Source organism: Misgurnus anguillicaudatus, chromosome 1 (assembly GCF_027580225.2).
Source record: "Misgurnus anguillicaudatus chromosome 1, ASM2758022v2, whole genome shotgun sequence".
In the NCBI taxonomy this organism is placed as follows: domain Eukaryota; kingdom Metazoa; phylum Chordata; class Actinopteri; order Cypriniformes; family Cobitidae; genus Misgurnus; species Misgurnus anguillicaudatus.
This window is the reverse complement of record NC_073337.2, coordinates 14,184,286-14,205,436: the sequence shown is the minus strand read 5'-3', so window position 1 is coordinate 14,205,436 and position 21,151 is coordinate 14,184,286. Positions and strand designations below refer to the sequence as shown.

General features: G+C 37.1%; 1 protein-coding gene across 3 annotated transcripts in view; it reads left to right on the top strand.

The window, feature by feature from the left end:
• The window catches only part of sfmbt2 (Scm like with four mbt domains 2), a 63,818-nt gene that overhangs the window by 11,023 nt on the left and 31,644 nt on the right, over positions 1–21,151 (top strand). For 2 of the 3 annotated variants that reach the window (XM_073866986.1, XM_073866983.1), the window contains exon 4: positions 6,497–6,517. The exons of the other annotated variant lie outside the window; for it this stretch is intronic. In XM_073866986.1, the coding sequence (XP_073723087.1) occupies positions 6,497–6,517 (21 nt within the window). The remainder of the gene's footprint in view (positions 1–6,496; positions 6,518–21,151) is intronic. 3 annotated transcript variants of the gene reach the window in all.

Below are 21,151 nucleotides of genomic sequence, written 5' to 3'. Positions count from 1 at the left end.
TGTATGCAGCATAAGACTATGTAAGAGGAAAAGTAAAGGATATTTAACCCTTAGAAAATCTATTTATCTCAAAATCCAAACAGATCACGTTTCACAGCACAAATCAAATATGGCGGAACGTTCTCATTGGTTCTTACGTGTCTTGTGCAATATGCTATGACATCATAAAGCACATGACATACAAGAACCAGTTCCTTAATAGAGTGCTGCAGGGCCAGCACCCAGAAGTTGGCGGCACACTGGGTTCCCTCGCTAAAAGTCCATTCATTTTTCCCATTGACCTTTGGATTATTGCAAAAAATAAGCTCTGTGTTTAACAAAAGTTTATGACACTTAATGAATTTTTTATGAACATACATTTCAGAGCTTAAAATTAACTTTTTTATTTGGTAGCACTGGTGCTCCCAACTTTAAAGAGTTAGGAGCACCAGCAAAAATGTAGGCGCACTCATCCAAAAATTATGAAGCACCACAACTACAATGTATAAGTTAATAGATTTATTTTATTAAAAAATTAAACACCACAACTGGGCTTTACACATCCTATGGCCAGGATTTTGGTCTTTTTTTGCTGCATAGGTTCCTAAAATAATACCCAAATGCTGTTTAAATAATATAGCAGCAATAATTATTTAACAATTACAGGTAACATAATTATGATTAAATAGAAAATGTAGCAAACACGTAAAACACTGATTAATTGTGACATTACAAAAGTGACCCTAATATAGAAGGCTAATATATTGGTATTGATAACTGCATTACCAGGATGCTGTTACTACTAAATAGGCAATGTTTTTAAAAACATACCATCAGCATTCTCGTGTTCCACCTTAACATGGAATACAAGGATGTTTGTCGGATGTCCCTCAAGCAGGATGCGCACATACATCATCAAACACTATTTGATAGACAGGTCGGTGTCTCCATTAATAATGAACACATTTGTCACGACACGTCTTGTGTTTTTGGCACTTTTGCCATGTTTTAGCAAGGTCTCGCGCTTAAAATTTGTGGATTCCGCCACCAACGCTGTTTTACCTGCAACCTCCGTTTCACAGGATTTACTGTAAACACAGTAACATCGATCCATTTTCATAGCGGAGCCACTCTTAATCTTTAAGCCACCCTCTCCGAAAGGTTTAACGTTAAGGCTTATTTTCCGGTGGTGAAGTTGCATTTAAATCCGGACCGTCGTTATAAATTAATACAGTAGTAACATTGGCTGTAGTCGGCTTGTTCTCTTCATGCTCGTGGTTTGTTTTTTCACATTTCCGCGCTTTGCGTACCCCAACGTAGCACGGCAACAAGGAATGACTGACATTCATATTAGCCAATCTTCGCTCTTCATTAAACGCAAGAACTTAGAAAAGAAATTTGGTCAATCTAAATTAAGTCACACCACAACAAAATAGGCAGTCGCAAAAATGCTCCCAAATATATTTTAAGGTCGCATATGCGACCAAAACAGTCGCAATTTCGAGCCATGCCTTTTAGGAATTTTGAAGTCTAATTTTATTTATTTATTTTAGTATAATTGGTCTTTTTAGTGAGGGAACCACTGTCCCGCTAACTTTTAGGGTTGGCTACAAAAATACATCATCCCTGCGGCACTCTATTGTTGCCATATTTGATTTAGGTCGTATGCTTTGGAAAGTTTTATGGTGACAGAATTTTTATTTTGGAGATGCTGTATCAGTTGGCTGCCTTTAGGGCTTAAAATGGGGTAACCAGATTATTGAGACACACATTATAATGTATTTCTTTTTACGAACATTTGGCTTATTCGATTGTGTTTCATTTGTTCATGTGATTGTGTTACCACTCTATTCAGAAAATCATGAGAAAGGAACAGATCGTTTTTAAAGGAAAATAATTTTTTTACATATCCTAGAAGAATCTGACCATACTGGTTTTGATCTTATCAGAAAAAAAGATTTTGACTGGAAATGTATTTTGGTTGACAGACAGGTATAACTGAAATTTGGCTAATCCCATTGTTGATTCATATGGGGCTGGTTGGCTTAGATAGCACTATTGTAATTGAATAACTTTATTACAAAACATTTATAAGTCATAATGGACAGTGTTAAGACCTAAGGTATGCGTCAGTAGCGCATTCACACTGTAGTTTTCAAATATATACTTAACCTCACACAGTCATGCGTGTCCAAGGTGATCTTTTTATGTTTAGTAAATGCTGCAGAATTATATGAAATATGCCATTTTAGGACAGTTTTTGGTTAAGAAAGCTATTAGAATTAGTATCTAAAAATAAATGATCGAACATAAAATGACTTAAACACAAGTAGTTTTAAACACGTTTGTATTTGTCTCTCCTACCTTAGACGTCTTCACCCTTAAAATGTACATTGTTAAAAACATTTAATATATTGTTCTAAATTAAACAACACTCTTTTATGGCATAGTGGGACAATAAATAATACATGTAATGTAAGCAGTCAGTTATAGGGCCCTATTTTAACGATCTAAGCGCATTGTCTAAAGCGCACAGCGCAACGTCTAAATGGGCGTGTCCGAATCCACTTTTGCTAATTTAACGACGGGAAAAATCGTTTTTGCGCCGAGCGCATGGTCGAAAAGGGTTGGTCCTATTGTAATGGGAGTATTTTGGGCGTAACGTGCAGTAAATAATGAGAGTCACAGCTCTCATTCCCTTTAAAAGCAAGTTGCGCTGGCGCTATGTCTAAACCCTATTTAGATGACGGACTTTATAAACTGAAAAACTAAGCGGAGGAAGAAGATCCCCAGTTTAAGATTAATGTTAAATAATTGTGTTGTTTTTCCCTTATATTTAAATTGTTATTTTTTTATTAAAACCTTTAAAACCCGTTTTCTTTTAGTCATGGAAGTAAAAAGCAGGCTTGTAATTGCTTTAAATATATGGCTATCCAATATCATCAAAACATAATTTACAAGTATGTAAGATAAGGTTTGTACTCTAAAAATACTTTATTTGTAACAAACAGGAGATAAAGAATTTACAAACGGCTCTCCTCACGTTCGTTTCAGCACTTTGGACAGCGGTTTTTTTAGCAAAGAGTTTTTTTAAAGCATTACTTACAAATGTTTCTCATCTCGCCATATCCACAGGTAGGCCTACATCATATACAATAAATCCGTGAGGTAGCATTAAAAAAAACATTTAAAAACAGACGCATTTGTTTAAAGCAAAGCATTTATTTACTTATCAGGCTGCAGGTAAAGCAGCTCTTTGCGCCTTCTAACATCTCATAATCAGTCCTCATTTATAAATATGTCCAAGAGACTCAATAATAATCTCTTAAATTCAATCCTTTAATCTTTCATATTTAAAAGCATTTTTGTGCTGCTGCGCATTTATGCACTTTGTGATAAGCAAACCCGCGTTGTCCTCCCGTTTATAGGCGCATATTACTAATGCGCTCTTTAAATAACATAAAACATATTGCACCATTGACTTTAGACTTTAGACCAGGTTTTTGTTGGTCAATGGCGTAGTCTATTTTAGTTGCCTCAAAATAGCAACGCGCCAACAATGCGCCTGAACACACCTCGTTTTTCAGACCAGAACGCCCATGGGCGCAAAGGGGGCGCAAATGCATTTGCTATTTAAACAACGCGGCGCTAAACGTGAAAATTAGGGTGGAAACTAGCGAAAGACACTTGCGTCGCGCAATGCGCTGCATTGCGCCGGGTGTAAGATAGAGCCCTTAGTGTAAATGTGGATAAATACAGCCGTGGCCAATTATTAATTGACAGTAAATGTTGTTTCGCAAAGTTTGCCGTTCAGTTGCAGTGGTGTTGATTCTAGCAAGCCCTCCAGAAAAGTGTCTTATAGGTTGTTTTTGTAAGCATCTTATTACATCCTATAGTTACATTTTAAGCTGTTTTTAATATGTGGTGACTTCAAAAATAAGACACTGTCATGTTGCATGCGTCCTCAAACGACATAATGTTTGACTATCACTATACCAATCAATTTGTATCTGCGACTTACAATACATTCAAGGTATGCTTTCTATCAGTAGGCATTAGGCACAGTTGGGCATTCGCTGCGTTAGCAAATCAAAGATTGTGTGTTCAATCCCATGAACACGTGGTCTTTGATTTGCTGGCGCAGTGAATGCCTAATTGTCATGCAGATTAAATGCTACATTGCATTAAAGCAGTGTTTCTCAAACTTTTTCAGCCCAAGGACCACTTTATCTTCCAATTTTTTTCTGAGGACCACCTAACAGAATCCCACTCTAACACGCCCCCAAAAAACAACAAAATAGGAAGGATAAGCTAAATTTAAGTTTAATATGCAACTGTTTCAAGTCAAAAACTAATTTTTTTAAACACAAATGCAATGTTATGTTCAGAAATTATTATATGAATTTTATTTCATTAAAAAAAAAAGTAAATGTGAAATGAGTTGCGGCATAATATGAACAACAAACTGCACATGTTTAAAACTGAGGTGGTGGGTATATGAAGTCTATGGTTGTAACTATAGTAAATTTTCCCCTTAATGTCCAAAATCAATGAAATTAGGGATTTTACACATGAAACAAAAACTAGTACATTACAAAACTAATAGATCTGTGGATTTTAGCTGCTTTCAGTTGACGCTTGATCTTTTCTTTTGACTCCTCTTTGGTTTAGCCACTGATCCACTTTTACGTTATTAAAACAGAATGGCAAGAACTGATATCACAGTTTCACAAGTGCATTAAAAATCTACTTAAATGAGTGATAATTTTGTATAAACACTTGCCTAGTTTAGGTCATCTTTTGGTGGACCACTTGGGGGGTTTGGCGGACCACTAGTGGTCCGTGGACCACACTTTAAGAATTACTGCATTAAATGGATAGTTCACTGAAAAATGAAAATTCTGTCATCATTTACTCGCCCTCATGTTGTTACAAACCTGTATGAATTTCATAGTTCTGATAAACACAAAGAAAGATATTTTGAGAAATGTTTGTAACCAAACCAATCGTGGACCCTATTTACTTCCATAGTATTATTTTTTCCTACTATGGAAGTGAATGGGGTCCACAAACAGTTTGGTTACAAACATTTCTCAAATATCTTTCTTCGTGTTCATCAGAAAAAATACATTTATGCGGGTTTGTAACAACATGAGAGTAATTAAATGATGACAGAATTTTAATTTTTGGGTGAACTATCCCTTTAATGCAAAAGTTTCTGTGGCATTGCTTGTTGCCGGTGGTTCGCATTTGAGGGAAGTGACAAACAACCTAAACCTTTTGTGCATTTAAATCAATGTTAAAAAAGTTAATTGGCCAAAAAGATTAACTTTATCTTAAGAAGCCTATATCTATAATCCCATCTTTAGCACATGTGAAAAAGTACAATTTCAAGACATTCAATTGAACTCTAAATTTTTTAGTGCTTTTCACAGCTTTGCATTGTTGCAAAGCATCTTTACACTAATCACATATTAGTGCAGACAGTGCACTATAAAAAAATCTTTGTTGCCTTAAAATGTTTTTGTTGAATCAACTAAGATTTACAAGTCACATTAACTTGTAAAAATAACTGTTGTTTATCTTGACTGGAGGTGAGTTGCTACAATTTATAAAATGAAGTTGACTATTTTCAACTGTATTTTATAAGCAACTCATCTGTAGTGAAGATAAATAGTAGTAAGTTGAGGTGACTTGTAAATCTGAGTTGATTAAACAACAAATTAAGGCAGCAAAGAATTTTTTGCAGGGTGGAGACATCATAAAAACAAAATTTATGAGGATATATATAAGAATATTATTGCTTTTTTTTTCTTAACAGTACATTAGCAACACTAACTGTGAATAAGTACACTGTAAAAATGATATTATATCAACATATATATTTTAAGTTACTTTAACTTAACAAATTAAGTAAAACAATTTCAACGTTTTTTCTAAATTATGTCAACTTATCACAAGTCAAAACTTTAAAGTGCAGGTTGAATTGACTTGAGTTGTTTAAATGTAATGCTGAATTCATTTTTACAGTGTAGGTTTGTTATCAAAACTTTAAATTCATATCGCTATTAAGCAAATATGTGTATCAGTTTTTTCATAAGACGTATATAGCTTTAAAAATACTTGTCTGTATGATTAATTTATTTTTCAATAAGCTATTCTTCTAGTGTGACAGTATTATGAATATAACTATACTGTATTTAAACACCCAATTTAAGGGTTTGATGACTGTGTGTTCTTCCCTGTTCTTAAGTTTAATCAAATAGTTTATGAAAAAACTTAGAAAGGTAATTTAACCCAAACCCTAACTAAATTAAATTGGGCACCTTAAAGCAAATGTGAGTTTTAACCGTTAATTAGATTTTATAGTGTGTACAGAGGCTTAATATAGTGCAGCCACGAAAATTTGTGATTGGTTATCATCAAACAAAGCATCACATACATTTTTACAAGTGTGTGTGTGTTAAGTCTGTGTGTATTTGTTGGTCATCTCTGTTCCTGTCTGTTTGTTTCTCAGATAACGTTTACCTCAGAGCAGGTAAGCCGAGCTTCCTTGTCTTTCTTTGTTGCCATTTCATAGGCTAAGGGCGTAGGTTTGGTTTTAACATTGATAGAGACATTGTGAATTTTATTAAACTATGTAGAAGCATCGTGTTATTCTTCTTGTTTAGCAAGATTATTTATAGATGTAAGTACTTCTTAATCAATACAAAGATGTTTAAGGAAAAGTTCATCCACAAATGTAAAATCTCTCATAATTTACTCACCCTCATGTCATTTCAGGTGTATACTGTAAGACTTCATTACTTTAGCTGAACACAAACAGACTTAAGTGGTTTAATATGTTTTGTGAGTAAATGATGAGACACTTTTATTTTTGGGGGTGACCTCAATATGGATACAGCTCTTGTTTATAAAATGTGATATGATTTCATGAAACTTGTAAGAGACTTATTGATACAGGGCTGTCTGTTGTAGGTACAAACATCCCCAGTATCCTAAAGAGGACATACTATAACCTACACATTGTACAAGGGGAAAAGGGGGCCCACCAATAAAACTTTTAACATGGGCCTTGGGAATATACGAGTGCTTGAGCACAGTTTAGAGTCAGATACACACAGCTGGAATAGGAAAGTGTTTTTGATTTTGAGTAAAGTCTATATTTCATCAAATAGTCCAGGAAATATACTATAAATTATGCTTGGGTTGTTTTTTAACCCAATGCTGGGCAAATACTAGACAAAACACATGTTGGGTTACAAATAAACCCATGCTGGGTTGTTGTTAACCCAACCATGAGTTGCACTGAAACAACAAACACAGCATAGGTTTATTTGTCCAGCATTGAGTTAAAAAATAACCCAGCAGAATTTTGCGAGTACTGTGTGCATAACCTTTAAAGTCAGTTTAACGCGATATTAAATATGTGTTCTGCGTTTATCATACCACAAATAAATGCGTTAAAAAAACGTAAATTAAGTAAATAAAATCTTTAGTAGGATTCTCTGCTCTCAAATGCCGGAGGCGTGTCCACTGTCATTGCTGAAACCACGCCCACTTGCTAAATTTTGAGCAAGTACAGTTTCAAACCCGTTTTAAAACTTCATTTCTGTGATATTGTTATTTTCTAGCAATAAACAATAAAAGTTCATTTCAGGAAGAGTAATAGGGTTGAAAATAACTAAAATACTTATAAAATACATTAGGGTTGTTTGGTAGCACTTTATTTTACGGATAGGTAATAGCTGGGTAATGACTGTAAAAAAATTGCTGTAATTATGCAGCTGGTTGCCAGTAACTTACTGTAGAAGATAAAAACTTAAAATGTTTTATGTTCATTTAACTTTGAACAAACTGTTGCCAGTAAATAACATAAATATAAAATCTAAAGTAAGTTACTGGCAGCTAGTTGCCAGTAATACCCAGTAATACTGTAATTTCTACAGACATTTTTTTTACAGTGTATGGTAATATATACATTATTTCATGATAATGTTATTTTTAAAAACCTGAAAAACCTGAACGTTTATCATTACAGTAAGTACATACTTACTACAGGTTTTACTATATTATTAAACCTTTAAATCAACACAATTTACATTGTTATTGTCTGGAAACTGCACAGCAATATGTGGTTTAAAAATAGGGCTTATTCGATCTACGTCATCAATGTTCGCGGCGGCCATATTGTTGACATAAAACTGTCAGTCTGTCAATTGACAAGCGAGGCAGCGTGGGTATTATGCATGGTATTATCGGTGTAATTTTTTTTAAACCGCGCGATGGTGCGTGGTGTAATACACGGATGTCTAACAACAGCAAAAAGAACCCCAGAATTAGTTTTTATGCGATACCGACTGTCAGAAAACATGCAAGGAAGGAGACAGAGGAGTCGAACCAGCGAAGGAGAGACTCCCAACAGCAAAGTCTGTCCCCATCATTTTTCCACAGGTAACGTAAGGGATATATGCTCACAGAAAAGTCTGTCCCCATAATTTGATCACATATGGTTAGCTGTAAGCAGTGGCTGAAAATGCTCTTTCAAATAAGCTGCCACATTGAGACAGTTACTAAATTAGTATTAATAACTATATGAACATAATAATAGGTCTGGCATTGATACTAGGTAGGGAATTAAGGGCCGTTCACATAGTTTTGAAAATCGTTTTATATTAAACAGAATAGCGGAGCTCACACCAAAACTATAACGGTACAGATACAATGAACGACATCATTGGGATCACTTTCTGAGCGATTTTTCCCAGCTGATGAAGGATAAACCATTGATAGCATTAAAATCTATTTGAACTTCAAGTGCACGGCCACTTAAAATGACAGTGAAGCTCATTGCTGAGGTCTATAACATTAGATTACCTCCAGTTGCTGTGAAAATTGACTACATAATGCTTTTTAATCTATTACATTAACTAACTGTTATGCCAAAAGGTAAGAGATTACACAAACTATTAGATTCACTGTTTAGAGTTACGCGAAACGCAGCGTGTTGAGGACATCGGCAAAAGTTTTTATTACAAGCAATATTAAAGGCAAGTGATTTGCGCGAGTGCCGTGAGCGAATTAGCATAAACGTATTGTTTGGTGATGTGGACGATGATATAGTTATCATTATAGTTATCGTTATAGTTATAATGTGAACGGCCCTTCAGTGCTTGTATGATGAATGGGGGATACTGTATGAATAAATATCCGGATAAGTTACGGCTGGCAATAAGGACGGATCTTTACTTAAAGCTATTGGGTCTATTTGATATTGTTCCAAAATAATCAAGCTCATCTTCTCTTAATACAGACGAGATTAAGCCATTAGGCTACTGCTCCCCTCGACTCAAATCTACGTGCGGCTATGAGTAGGACAGATGTCATGTCAACAAGATGGCCGCGGCTAGCGACTTCCGGTGTTTGCGAATAAGCCCTATAGTATTACCATGAAATTATATATTACCATAACATTACCCAGTTATTACGATTTTTTAAAGTGTTGTTAGTCGTTTAGTTAAAACTACTTGTGGTTAAATGTTGAATAGTTTTTAATAAACATTACAATTATTTTATATTTTTTATATATTCTATATATTTTTATATATTTTATATTATTATTATTATTATTTTTAGTTTGTTTAATATTTTTCTTACAATAACCTAGGTACAGTAACAGTGTTAAATGAATAAACTTTAAAAAAATAGTACTGCAATTTAACTTATAAACGGTGTACTTTAAAAGTGTTAACTGTTTTATAGATAAAAAATTAACATATTTGCAGTGAAAAAAACACTTATAAATAACTAAATAAAATAATGGTGCTGCAACTTACATCTAATTTTAGTCACTGTGATCTAATAGAATAGAAATATTGATTATTCAGTAATTCTTTTCCAACTTTTACCCATCAGTCCCTACTGTTAATACCCAAATCTACGCCCGTATCTCAGACGCATGCCTGATCTCTGCCTCTCCCTTTATTTTGGGTCTTTTTGCTGTCTCTCACCCAATTTTTTGACACATTTCTTTTTCTTTTTTTTCAGTTTCTTTGTTTTCTTTTATAACACTAACTTTCTTCATGGCTTTTTGATATTTGCGTTCCTCTTGCTTTCCTTCCTTGTTCCTCATTGCTTGTTTACTCAGTTCTGCCTGTTAGATAACGTACCCTACAGTATGTAGTATGAAAGAAAGACTGTGAGAAAAAGGTGTTTGAAGTTAATGGTAGAGCAATGTGACTTATTCTAATAAGTATTTGCATGCATTTGAATAGCTGAGACACCGAAGTAATGGCCCTCTCTGGAGGTCACATGTAAAGCTGCTTTGCTTGGAATGCTTTACAAGGTGTAAACACATGTATGCACATATGTCATATACTGCGTGTAGGTGTCAAATCAAACATGGCATTATAATTCTCAATTATAATGGGAAAAAGTGACCGAGTTTATTGTAAAATTCAACTTAGGTTCTTCTGAGTACAGAGATAAAAGGAGGATACCTGTAAGCTTATCAAATTACGTGAGGGTAAATGTTAAGAAGTGCAGAATTTTGGTATTCAATGTTTTTATAGCTGACATTCAACTGGCAGTTTAACAATGAACACTTGCAAACACTCCCTTATGATTGTGTGGTGACTTCACCCATATCTGTCATTGTGTACTTGATGGCTTCAGTCAAATTATGCCACATTTCAGCAATTAAGCAGTAATAAGGGGCGGAGGCCTCTTTTTTAAAGCAGTGCTGACGTAAAGAAATGTTCAATACAAGTTAAGTTGTATTATTGTGTGGCAGGTGGCCAGTTATCACAAAAAAATAATGATTTGATGTTTTAAATACAACAAAACTGTTTGCAATGAATGCACTTACAATAGACTGTTGGGCTAGGTATTGCAGATGGTAAAATACATTTCACTCAGGGTGTTTTCACATATAGTTCATTTTAAAAGAAACCAAACCCAGTTCACTTAAAGTGAACCAGAAAAGGAACTATGAATATGACCTCAGTGCTTTTGGTGTTCACAATATAGTTCTTTATTTATTCCTGTTTAGAACTTAAGTGATCTCTGACCCTTTCTTGTTCACATCACAACTTTACAAGAACTCAGACCCCAGCTTTTTGTGCATCAGTTGAGTTTGACCGGGATTCATTGCTTTCACATGTCAAAAAGAAATTTACCCACAAAAGAACCGACATGGCCTGAGTACGATTCGCTTTTGGGTCCTATTGGGGGGTCTGCGATAACTTGGTTTGTTCACATATAAACACTGAACTGCTCCAAGAGCATTTGGAGAGCTCAAGCGAACTAGGTGTGAAAACACCCTAAAAAAAAAGAAAGAAAACACCCTAACAACATTTTTATTAAAGCATGCACTTCCACTACCACATGCAGTGCAAATTGTAATTATTAGTAATATTTTAGTAATCACTAAAGATTTGTTTGCAGAATAAAAGTTTTTGTTTGCATCATATGGGTGATTCTCACGAAATCCAGACATAAAAGGTGTCCAGCATCAGATTTTTTTAAAAAGCCATTGAAGCCAATTTTTTGCACATATAAGATTAAGGTCTGAACTTTCTATAACCATTATTTTTAGAGGATTTAAATTATTTACATTTTTTAGATTATCATTATAAAAAATATCATTACCGTAACATGTTATTACATTAAATATATGCATTTACAAACTCATGTTTCGGTAATGAGAATTAAAAAGTTGTAGGTACTATAAAAAACAAAATTTTAACTTTTATCTGGAGAGAAAAATAAAAACTGCTTACCTGGCAGCCATCTTGAGTGTCACAGTCAATTATGTCTCTTCCAACAATTGTTTTTTGAATGTTAGTTCCTTGAGGGCTTAAACAATGATTGAACATTTTTGCGGAGGATGAGAATTTTTCTTTGACACATTTATATTCCTTATTATTGTCTCTACATTTACTAATGATAAATAAATACCACATGTTTCTTTACTGTAAATGTTTATAGTATAACATGCACTGAAGCTTTTTATTTTTTAGATTTTTTAATTATAAATATTTCCATGTCAAAGAACCCAAATTCAGTAATGGACACATTGCGGTAATGAACATTTTCCCCTTAAATGTGGAAAAAAAATGATTTGTATGATGTCATTTATAATCATGTGCAAAATAGTACGTGAAGAGATGTTTGTAACTGTATGCTTCTTATTTTGATACTCTTACTTTGCATTTACTTTCTTATCAAAATGTTTCATGGCACCTCATAAGTCTAATTACACAAGAATCACACATATGTGTATATATAAATACACACCACATGTATAATTTTAAGAAAATATACATTTATATATTAAGTATTTCCCTTGCTCACACAGCTCGAGCACGCTCACACGCTCTTACTACTGCACAGTGCACAGTACAGATAGGATCCCCTCGAGTCGTCATAGAGACATAAAGCGAAGCAGTATGCTTGTTACTTACCGTATTATTTTACAAGAATGACGTGAAGAGGGCATCACAGATTTTGTTTATATTGTTACGTTAGATGCAAGTAACGTTAGCTACAGCAGCTAAACTTCTACACACAGCATAAACAATGGTGCATGCATGTTTTCTCTCTTGCTGTTTGTGGGAAGAAAAGATTCACAGGCTTCAAGGTTTCTGGTCTTTATGTTATTTGACTAACCTGAAAACTATTCATACTGTGAATTAGCAACAGTTTTAATTAAAAATCGTTGCGTGCCATAAAAACACTGGTAAACAGGCTTATGATTTTCTAATCCTCTAAATTATCCTCTAAATTGCTGTTTTATTATTATTATTTAAATAATTTAAAAAAAAGATTAAATTCAAAACAGGATTAGAATAGAACTATATTTTAAATATGACAAAAAATAAAACTTAATAATATATTGCATTGTGACTGTAAATTATTATCACAAAACTGCATACTGTGTGGTCTCCAACATGGAGTTTCCCGCCAAAGCACATTCTATTAATGGCCTCATTCATTTATGACTTTTTTATATTAGCTTGGCTTCTTTTCTGTATGTTAACATTTTAAACAATAAAACATATCAACAAGTAAAATAAAATAAAATCAACAAGTAAGAAAAAAACGTTTGGAGTAGAATATATCAAAAAGTAGCCCTCCAGATTGTTTAATCTATTGTGGTAGCCCTTGCTTACAAAAAGCTTGGAGACCCTTGGTGTAGACACACACAACTCTGTCTATATAGATTTTCCTGTCTCACTTAATTTGCAAGGGAAAACAAAGAAAAATATTAGACTGAAAATGGTCTTTTTGCTTTATTATTTGCATTCAAAATGTGTGTGTCAGTAAGGAATGTTCCATGTGCCCTAACTTTGAGCACCTTCCCCTCCAAAGGTCTCTGCATGGCCCTGGTACACACACATATCATGAAACCAAAAACTTTTATTCTGCAAACGAAAAGTTGTGATAATTCATTATGCAGCCCTATACATTTGAAGAGTTTCTTTGCAAAACGAGATAAATCCATTTTTTTACATTTTTGTCAAAACATGTTTATTATTATGTTATCATGTTATTATTTTGTTTTATGGCGCTACTTAGCTGTATAGTTTAAGTTTAAATCAAAACAAATCAACTGCAGTTGAATTGATATTAATTGGAATGCACAACCAAAAAAACGAGATTTCTGAAAAAAAAACAACGAAACTCTTCATTTGTTGATGAGTGCTACAGTAATTGTATTTTAACATACCTATAGTGAATTGATCAACTGCTGTAAATATTAGGGATGCACCTAATGTTCGGCAACCGAAATGATTTATAGCAAAAACTTATTTTCGGTGTTCTGCCGAACAAGTGAAAAGGCCGAATAAATTTTACAGAACAATAAGGTCTTTGATGACTCGATCAGATAGTAACCAGCGCAGAGTGAGAGACACGCAGGTAAAAGCATTTTAAAGTGTCCACAGAAAACTCGAAAACATACAGCACTACAAGCTTCATTTATCATTTTAAATCAAAGCATCCTAAACAACATGCAGTGTATGAGAAAGACACGGCAGTGGCGATCCTGGGTATTTGTCTGCTGAATACACAAGCACAAAGAACGAGAGACTTTAGCTCTTCAGTTCGTGTCATAGAAGGACAAAGAACGTCAGCAGTATGTAATAAAAACTTCCTAATCAAGTAAAGTCCTACAATGACAAACATGCTTATATTAAAGCAACACTAAAGAGTTTTTTTTACCTTAAAATAACGTTTCCAAAAAAGTTGGGAACAGGGTGAATGGCACTTTCACATTCGCTTTGCAGCCCTCTAAACCGCACTAAAGAAGTTTCCAACCATCGAGTCGCGGTCCTGTAGTTCGAGTGAAAACTACAAAAACTTGCTTTATGGCAGACCTACAATCCAATCAGAGCCAGTTATGCTGCAGTATTTACGACAGTGGTAATGAACAATTACGCTTCTAACCTGTAGGGGGAGCAAAGAGCAAAAACTCTTTAGTGTTGCTTTAAACAAGAAATAAAATGTTTATTAACAACAAGCTTTTTGTTAGGCCGCTTTGTTGAGCGCTTTTTCCTCTGTCATCTCCTGTCAATCTTTCCGCCATCTCTCCCTCTCTACCTTTTGGTTGACCGTGCACGCAGGTGCGCATCCACTGCTCAGCGTACAGTACAGTACGTTGCTGCAAGTTTCTTAAGGCATAGAAATGAATAGGTTATTTGCATTTTGCACGGGAAAAGCAGATCGGCACATAAATGAGTCTTGGCTAAAGGATCGGCTTAATAGATATTAAGCTGATCCTTTAGCCAAGACTCATTTGTGTGGTCGAATGTAAATAGGACAGTTTTAACAAGTCTATCTATAACTATCTGACCAGGTGTAAAAAGGCCCTATTATGACTGCTCGAATGTTTAAAAAATTGCATTATTATGACATAGTTGTAAGGTTTTGTTCTGTGTTTTCTTGTATTCTGTGTATTTTTGTATTTCGGACTTTTATTTTGACATCCTGTTCTGTTCTGGCTTTTATTTTGAAATACATCCTGCCATGTTTCACTTCACACTTCCTGTCTGTTTGTATAAAGCCACTTCCTGTACTCCAGTTCAATGCTGATTATTACATCGCCAATACCAAGTCTGTTTATCTGCCTGTTTCTGTTAATCTGTATCTGCCTGTTTTTTGACCTGTGCCTGTTTTCTGGATTTTGATTGTTACTCTGCCTGCCCTGAACCTGAGCCTGTTATTTGGATTAAGATTGTTGGATTACCCTTACTGGATTTGTTTGCTGGCCCTTATTGGGATTTTACACAATAAATACCTTTTGCACATGGATTCATCTTCTCATCGCTTTCTTTAAAGCACCCGTTACAGAATAATCAGCCATAACCCGGAATCCAGCGAAGGTTTGTAATCTCCCACCAGCACCATGAAACCCATTTTTGCCCTGCTTGCACTACGCCAGAACCACCGTCCCATTGAGGAATATGTGAGTGATTTTTTGGACTTGAGTAATCAGGTACATTTTGACGAGGACACTTTAAAACCCATTTTTTATAATGCCCTTGATGAGTGGTTGCGTCTGTGTATGCCTCATGATATGTCTGCCTGGTCCCTGGAGAGTTATATTGACTTTGCCCTGTTGTTGTGTGGCTCTCCCTTCACGGTGGGTGTTGCGGATAGCAAACCAGAAGCTATTCCCAACACGCCACGCCATGTCCTGCCTGTTATGCCCACACCTGTACCAGTTATGCCTGCTCTGTCCATGCCTGTTCCCAAAATGGCCGCCACCATGCTTGCTCCCAAAATGGCCGCCATCCTGCCTGTCCCTAAAATGGCCGCCACCCTGCCTGTTCCCAAAATGGCCGCCATCCTCCCTGCACCTGTACCTGTTTTTGAGAAAACCACCACCATTCCTGCACCTGTACTTCAGAGAGCCATCATCACCACCACACCTGCATTAATGAGAGCTATTGTACACCCTGCACCTTCCGTCAAGATGGCCGCCCTGCCTGAACTGACAACCCCAAAGGTATGTCTCATTAACTCAGTTATTTCAGAATTTGCCATAGCCCTTTGGTGCGTCTGGTCTGCCTTCTGCTCTGTTGTTCCCGAGGTTCCTCAAGGCCCTGAATCTAAACCATCTGACTCATCTGATCTGCCCGTCTCATCTGATCTGCCCGTCTCATCTGATCTGCCCGTCTCATCTGATCTGCCCGTCTCATCTGATCTGCCCGTCTCATCTGATCTGCCCGTCTCATCTGATCTGCCCGTCTCATCTGATCTGCCCGTCTCATCTGATCTGCTCGTCTCATCTGATCTGCTCGACTCATCTGATCTGCTCGACTCACCTGACCTGCCTGATTCGCCTGATTCGCCTGATTCGCCTGATTCGCCTGACTCGCCTGATCTGCCCGATTCACCTGATCTGCCCGATTCACCTGATCTGCCCGATTCGCCTGATCTGCCCGATTCGCCTGATCTGCCCGATTCGCCTGATCTGCCCGATTCGCCTGATCTGCCCGATTCGCCTGATCTGCCCGATTCGCCTGATCTGCCCGATTCGCCTGATCTGCCCGATTCGCCTGATTCGCCCGATTCGCCCGATCTGCCCGATTCATCTGATCTGCCCGATTCACCTGATCCGCCCGACTCCTCTGATTCTTCTGATTCATCTAATCCATCTGATTCATCTGATTCGTCTGTCCTGCCCGACTCATCTGATTCGTCTGTCCTGCCCGACTCATCTGATTCGTCTGTCCTGCCCGACTCATCTGATTCGTCTGTCCTGCCCGACTCATCTGATTCGTCTGTCCTGCCCGACTCATCTGATTCGTCTGTCCTGCCCGACTCATCTGATTCGTCTGTCCTGCCCGACTCATCTGATTCGTCTGTCCTGCCCGACTCATCTGATTCGTCTGTCCTGCCCGACTCATCTGATTCGTCTGTCCTGCCCGACTCATCTGATTCGTCTGTCCTGCCCGACTCATCTGATTCGTCTGTCCTGCCTGATTCACCTGTCTTGTCTGATTCACCTGGGACATCGCCACCCTGGGCTTTGGGAGCTTTCCCAAGTTTTTTTTGGGGGGGGGTAGTACCCGGACACAGGGAGGAGGCAGAGGACACCAAGGCGGAGGCCGAAGTGTGCTCGGACCCTTCCTCTCCCTGTGTTCCAGGTCTATTTCTGCCCCATGATATAGCTCCAAGCCTGCCCCATGACCCAGGTCCAAGCCTGCCCCATGACCCAGGTCCAAGCCTGCCCCATGACCCAGGTCCAAGCCTGCCCCATGACCCAGGTCCAAGCCTGCCCCATGACCCAGGTCCAAGCCTGCCCCATGACCCAGGTCCAAGCCTGCCCCATGACCCAGGTCCAAGCCTGCCCCATGACCCAGGTCCAAGCCTGCCCCATGACCCAGGTCCAAGCCTGCCCCATGACCCAGGTCCAAGCCTGCCCCATGACCCAGGTCCTAGCCTGCCCCATGACCCAGGTCCATGCCTGCCCCATGACCCAGGTCCTAGCCTGCCCCATGACCCAGGTCCAAGCCTGCCCCATGACCCAGGCCCGCATCTGCCCCATGACCCAGGTCCTAGCCTGCCCCATGACCCAGGTCCTAGCCTGCCCCATGACCCAGGTCCTAGCCTGCCCCATGACCCAGGTCCTAGCCTGCCCCATGACCCAGGTCCTAGCCTGCCCCATGACCCAGGTCCTAGCCTGCCCCATGACCCAGGTCCTAGCCTGCCCCATGACCCAGGTCCTAGCCTGCCCCATGACCCAGGTCCTAGCCTGCCCCATGACCCAGGCCCGCATCTGCCCCATGTTCCTGGACCATCCTGGCCATATGACCCAGGACCTCTCCTGAACTGCCCTGCCTTCGCCAAGAGGTCCTGGCCCGCCCGCCCACCCTCTATTGGACTTTATTATGTGTATGTTGGGCTCCGGGAGTCGCCCTTTAGAGGGGGGGTTCTGTAAGGTTTTGTTCTGTGTTTTCTTGTGTTCTGTGTATTTTGGACTTTTATTTTGATACCCTGCTCTGTTCTGGCTTTTATTTTGAAATACATCCTGCCATGTTTCACTTCACACTTCCTGTCTGTTTGTATAAAGCCACTTCCTGTACTCCAGTTCAAGGCTGATTATTACATCGCCAATACCAAGTCTGTTTATCTGCCTGTTTCTGTTAATCTGTATCTGTATCTGTATCTGCCTGTTTTTTGACCTGTGCCTGTTTTCTGGATTTTGATTGTTACTCTGCCTGCCCTGAACCTGAGCCTGTTATTTGGATTAAGATTGTTGGATTACCCTTACTGGATTTGTTTGCTGGCCCTTATTGGGATTTTACACAATAAATACCTTTTGCACATGGATTCATCTTCTCATCGCTTTCTTTAAAGCACCCGTTACAATAGTGTGAAATGAATATAGTAAAATGGTACAATGGTGAGAAAATTGGCAAAATAATTCGGTTTTTCGGTATTCAGCCTTTGCACTTTAAAAATGACTGGATTATTTTTGACTCACAATGGGTAAATATTGGACAAAACACACCGCTGGGTTAAAGTTGACCCAATGCTGGGTTGTTTTAACCCAACTGTTGGGTTATTTTTACCCCATAGTTGCATAACTTTTGGCCCAGCATGTGTTCTGTCCAATGTTTACCCATTACCCATCAAAAATAACCCAGACATTTTTAGAGTGTGGTTGAGCTTTTCTTTTTTCTTTATATTCGGCTTTGGTGCATCCCTAGTAAATATTGTTACATACTTTGGTATTTACTATAGTGTTAAACTAAAAGAAAAATTACTGATAATAGTATTTTTGAACCTTACCATAGTAAATATTAAAGCATACCACAGTATTTTTAGAAGTATGTCCCAGTCAAAAATATGGACACACATGGCTGAGAGAATTCCCACAGTATGTTAAGCTGTAATCTACTGGCAAAGAGTCTCAAGAGTCTGGATAAATGTAACCATGTCTGTGAAAATCCACCTAATGTCAATTTTTTGTGGTTTACTTTTTTTTTTACAAAAAATCCTACATAATGTAAAGAATGTTTTGTGAAAATATAACCTTAATATATTTAATATTGACTTAGTAAGGTCATGGAGCCCAGTCTCCTAAAGATGCGTATAAATAGCACGAAGTGTAAAACTCGTGCAATACATACGCCAAATTCCAGTTTGACGTGCATATGATACGCAAGTCCTTCCCATTCACTTAAACGGTGCATCTTTTTTTGTCGTTTTATTTATTGGTTTCTAATTTTTTTTGCAATTTTTTTACCATTTTCACTTGGGTTTAGGGTTACAACAACTTTTTGTTATATAAAAATGACATCCTAACCCAAACCCCAACTCTAACCCCAACTCCAAGCGACCATGGCTTAAATATGGATAAAAACATGGAGAAGCCTGTATATTAAATAACCTCATTAAGCAAATCTAAAATCTAACCCTAAACCCAAGCGAAAATGGTTAAAATGAAAAAAATTGAGAAACCAATAAATAAAACGACAAAAAAAGATGCCCCGTTTAAGTGAATGGGAAGGACTTGCGTATCAGATGCACGCCAAAGTGGAATTTGGCGTATGTATTGCACGAGTTTTACACTTCGTGCTATTTATACGCATCCTCAGGAGACTGGGTAGGAGCATGCCAAAGATTGAAATTAAAGTAAGTAAAATCAAACTTTGATGCCATCTCATTATTAGATTATGAGTCTTTAGGCTGAATTTCACAGACAGGGTCACAAATAATAATATATTTATTTGGTCAATACAAGCGATTTCCATTAGTGCATTATTATATTTTTTATATCCATACTAATTATATAAAATTTGAAAATTTTTAACGCTACTGGGGGTAACAATAAATTGATATTGTTTGATGTAATTTTTTTTCACAATCTTTATATTTTCTATATCTTCTCCAAACTTTTGACCAATAGACTTTTGTGTTATTTAAACTATGAAGTCAACTAAACTGCCAGACCACAGATGAAGTCCACATAGTTTAACTTGTATTGAACGAGGAACATGTTTTTTAAAGCACAGATCTTTGAAATGTTAAAGACAAATGTAGAAATTTCTAATTTAATTATCAATTTCCATAAAAAGATGATATTCATAATGCCCATGTTCTGTATGGGTTCAAAGGATTGCTCATTCATCAATTATGGTGAAAGTTTAATAGCTTATGAACAAATGAAAAAATGGTAAACGTATACACACACAGAGAGAGAAAAAGAGAGAGAGCGCAAAAAATCCCAAGGTTAACCGCATAAATATGTGTTACATTTTATTATCATGAGCTAATGTGATGAAATTATCCAGTTCCAGTGAAGAGTGTCGAACACACAGGCCGTGCGGAGTGCTTAGGCGCTAGGGGGTTGTTGCCATGGCGACGGCTGTGCATTCCCGTTCTAGCGCTACTTAAGCGATTAGGGTACACACTCGTGCAGCAGAGATTACACGCTGGGACACAGCGGCGTTCTGCCACAAGCACTCATTCAAACACACAATCAAACTCGACGTTATATTATTGTAGCTATTTGAGCTGAATTACATTAGTGCAGGTCAAATACTCTCTATATTGTCTCGTTTACCCTGTATTTTAAGCAGTACTGCGATGATTTACAGTATGTTTTCAGCTTTTAAGATGTACACTTTCAGAAATAAAGGTACGAAAGCTGTCACTCGGACGGTACCCTTTAAAAAGATGTTAATAGCACTTACGTATACGTATACATATACTTTATATAAGTGACAGCTTTTGTACCTTTTTTCTGAGAGTGTAAAATCAAAGTGAATTTATCTTTTCATACAAGTGTGCGGTTAGATAGATCTTAAAAATGTGATATCTAATTTGGTTGTCAAATCATGTGTATCATGTCACTTTTTCCAGTCTTAAAATTATTGGCTGCTCATGCTTGTGTTTAAAGCAGTTAAACTCTTAAGAAAAAAAATCCTGAAGTCCATTATTTTTGTATAATACATGAATTTTAAAAGACAAAAAGTTAAGAAACTCTCAGACGTTTCAATATATGTTTTAAAATCTAATACTGTTTATTGTCACTATAATACAGTTTTTTAGTTTCCTTGTTGTCGTTTATTTGTCCTGAGATCTCAGTAATTTCACCTGCACCACAGTTTTCCATATCAATAGGATTTCAACTTTATTTTAATTTCTCCTAAAAAAT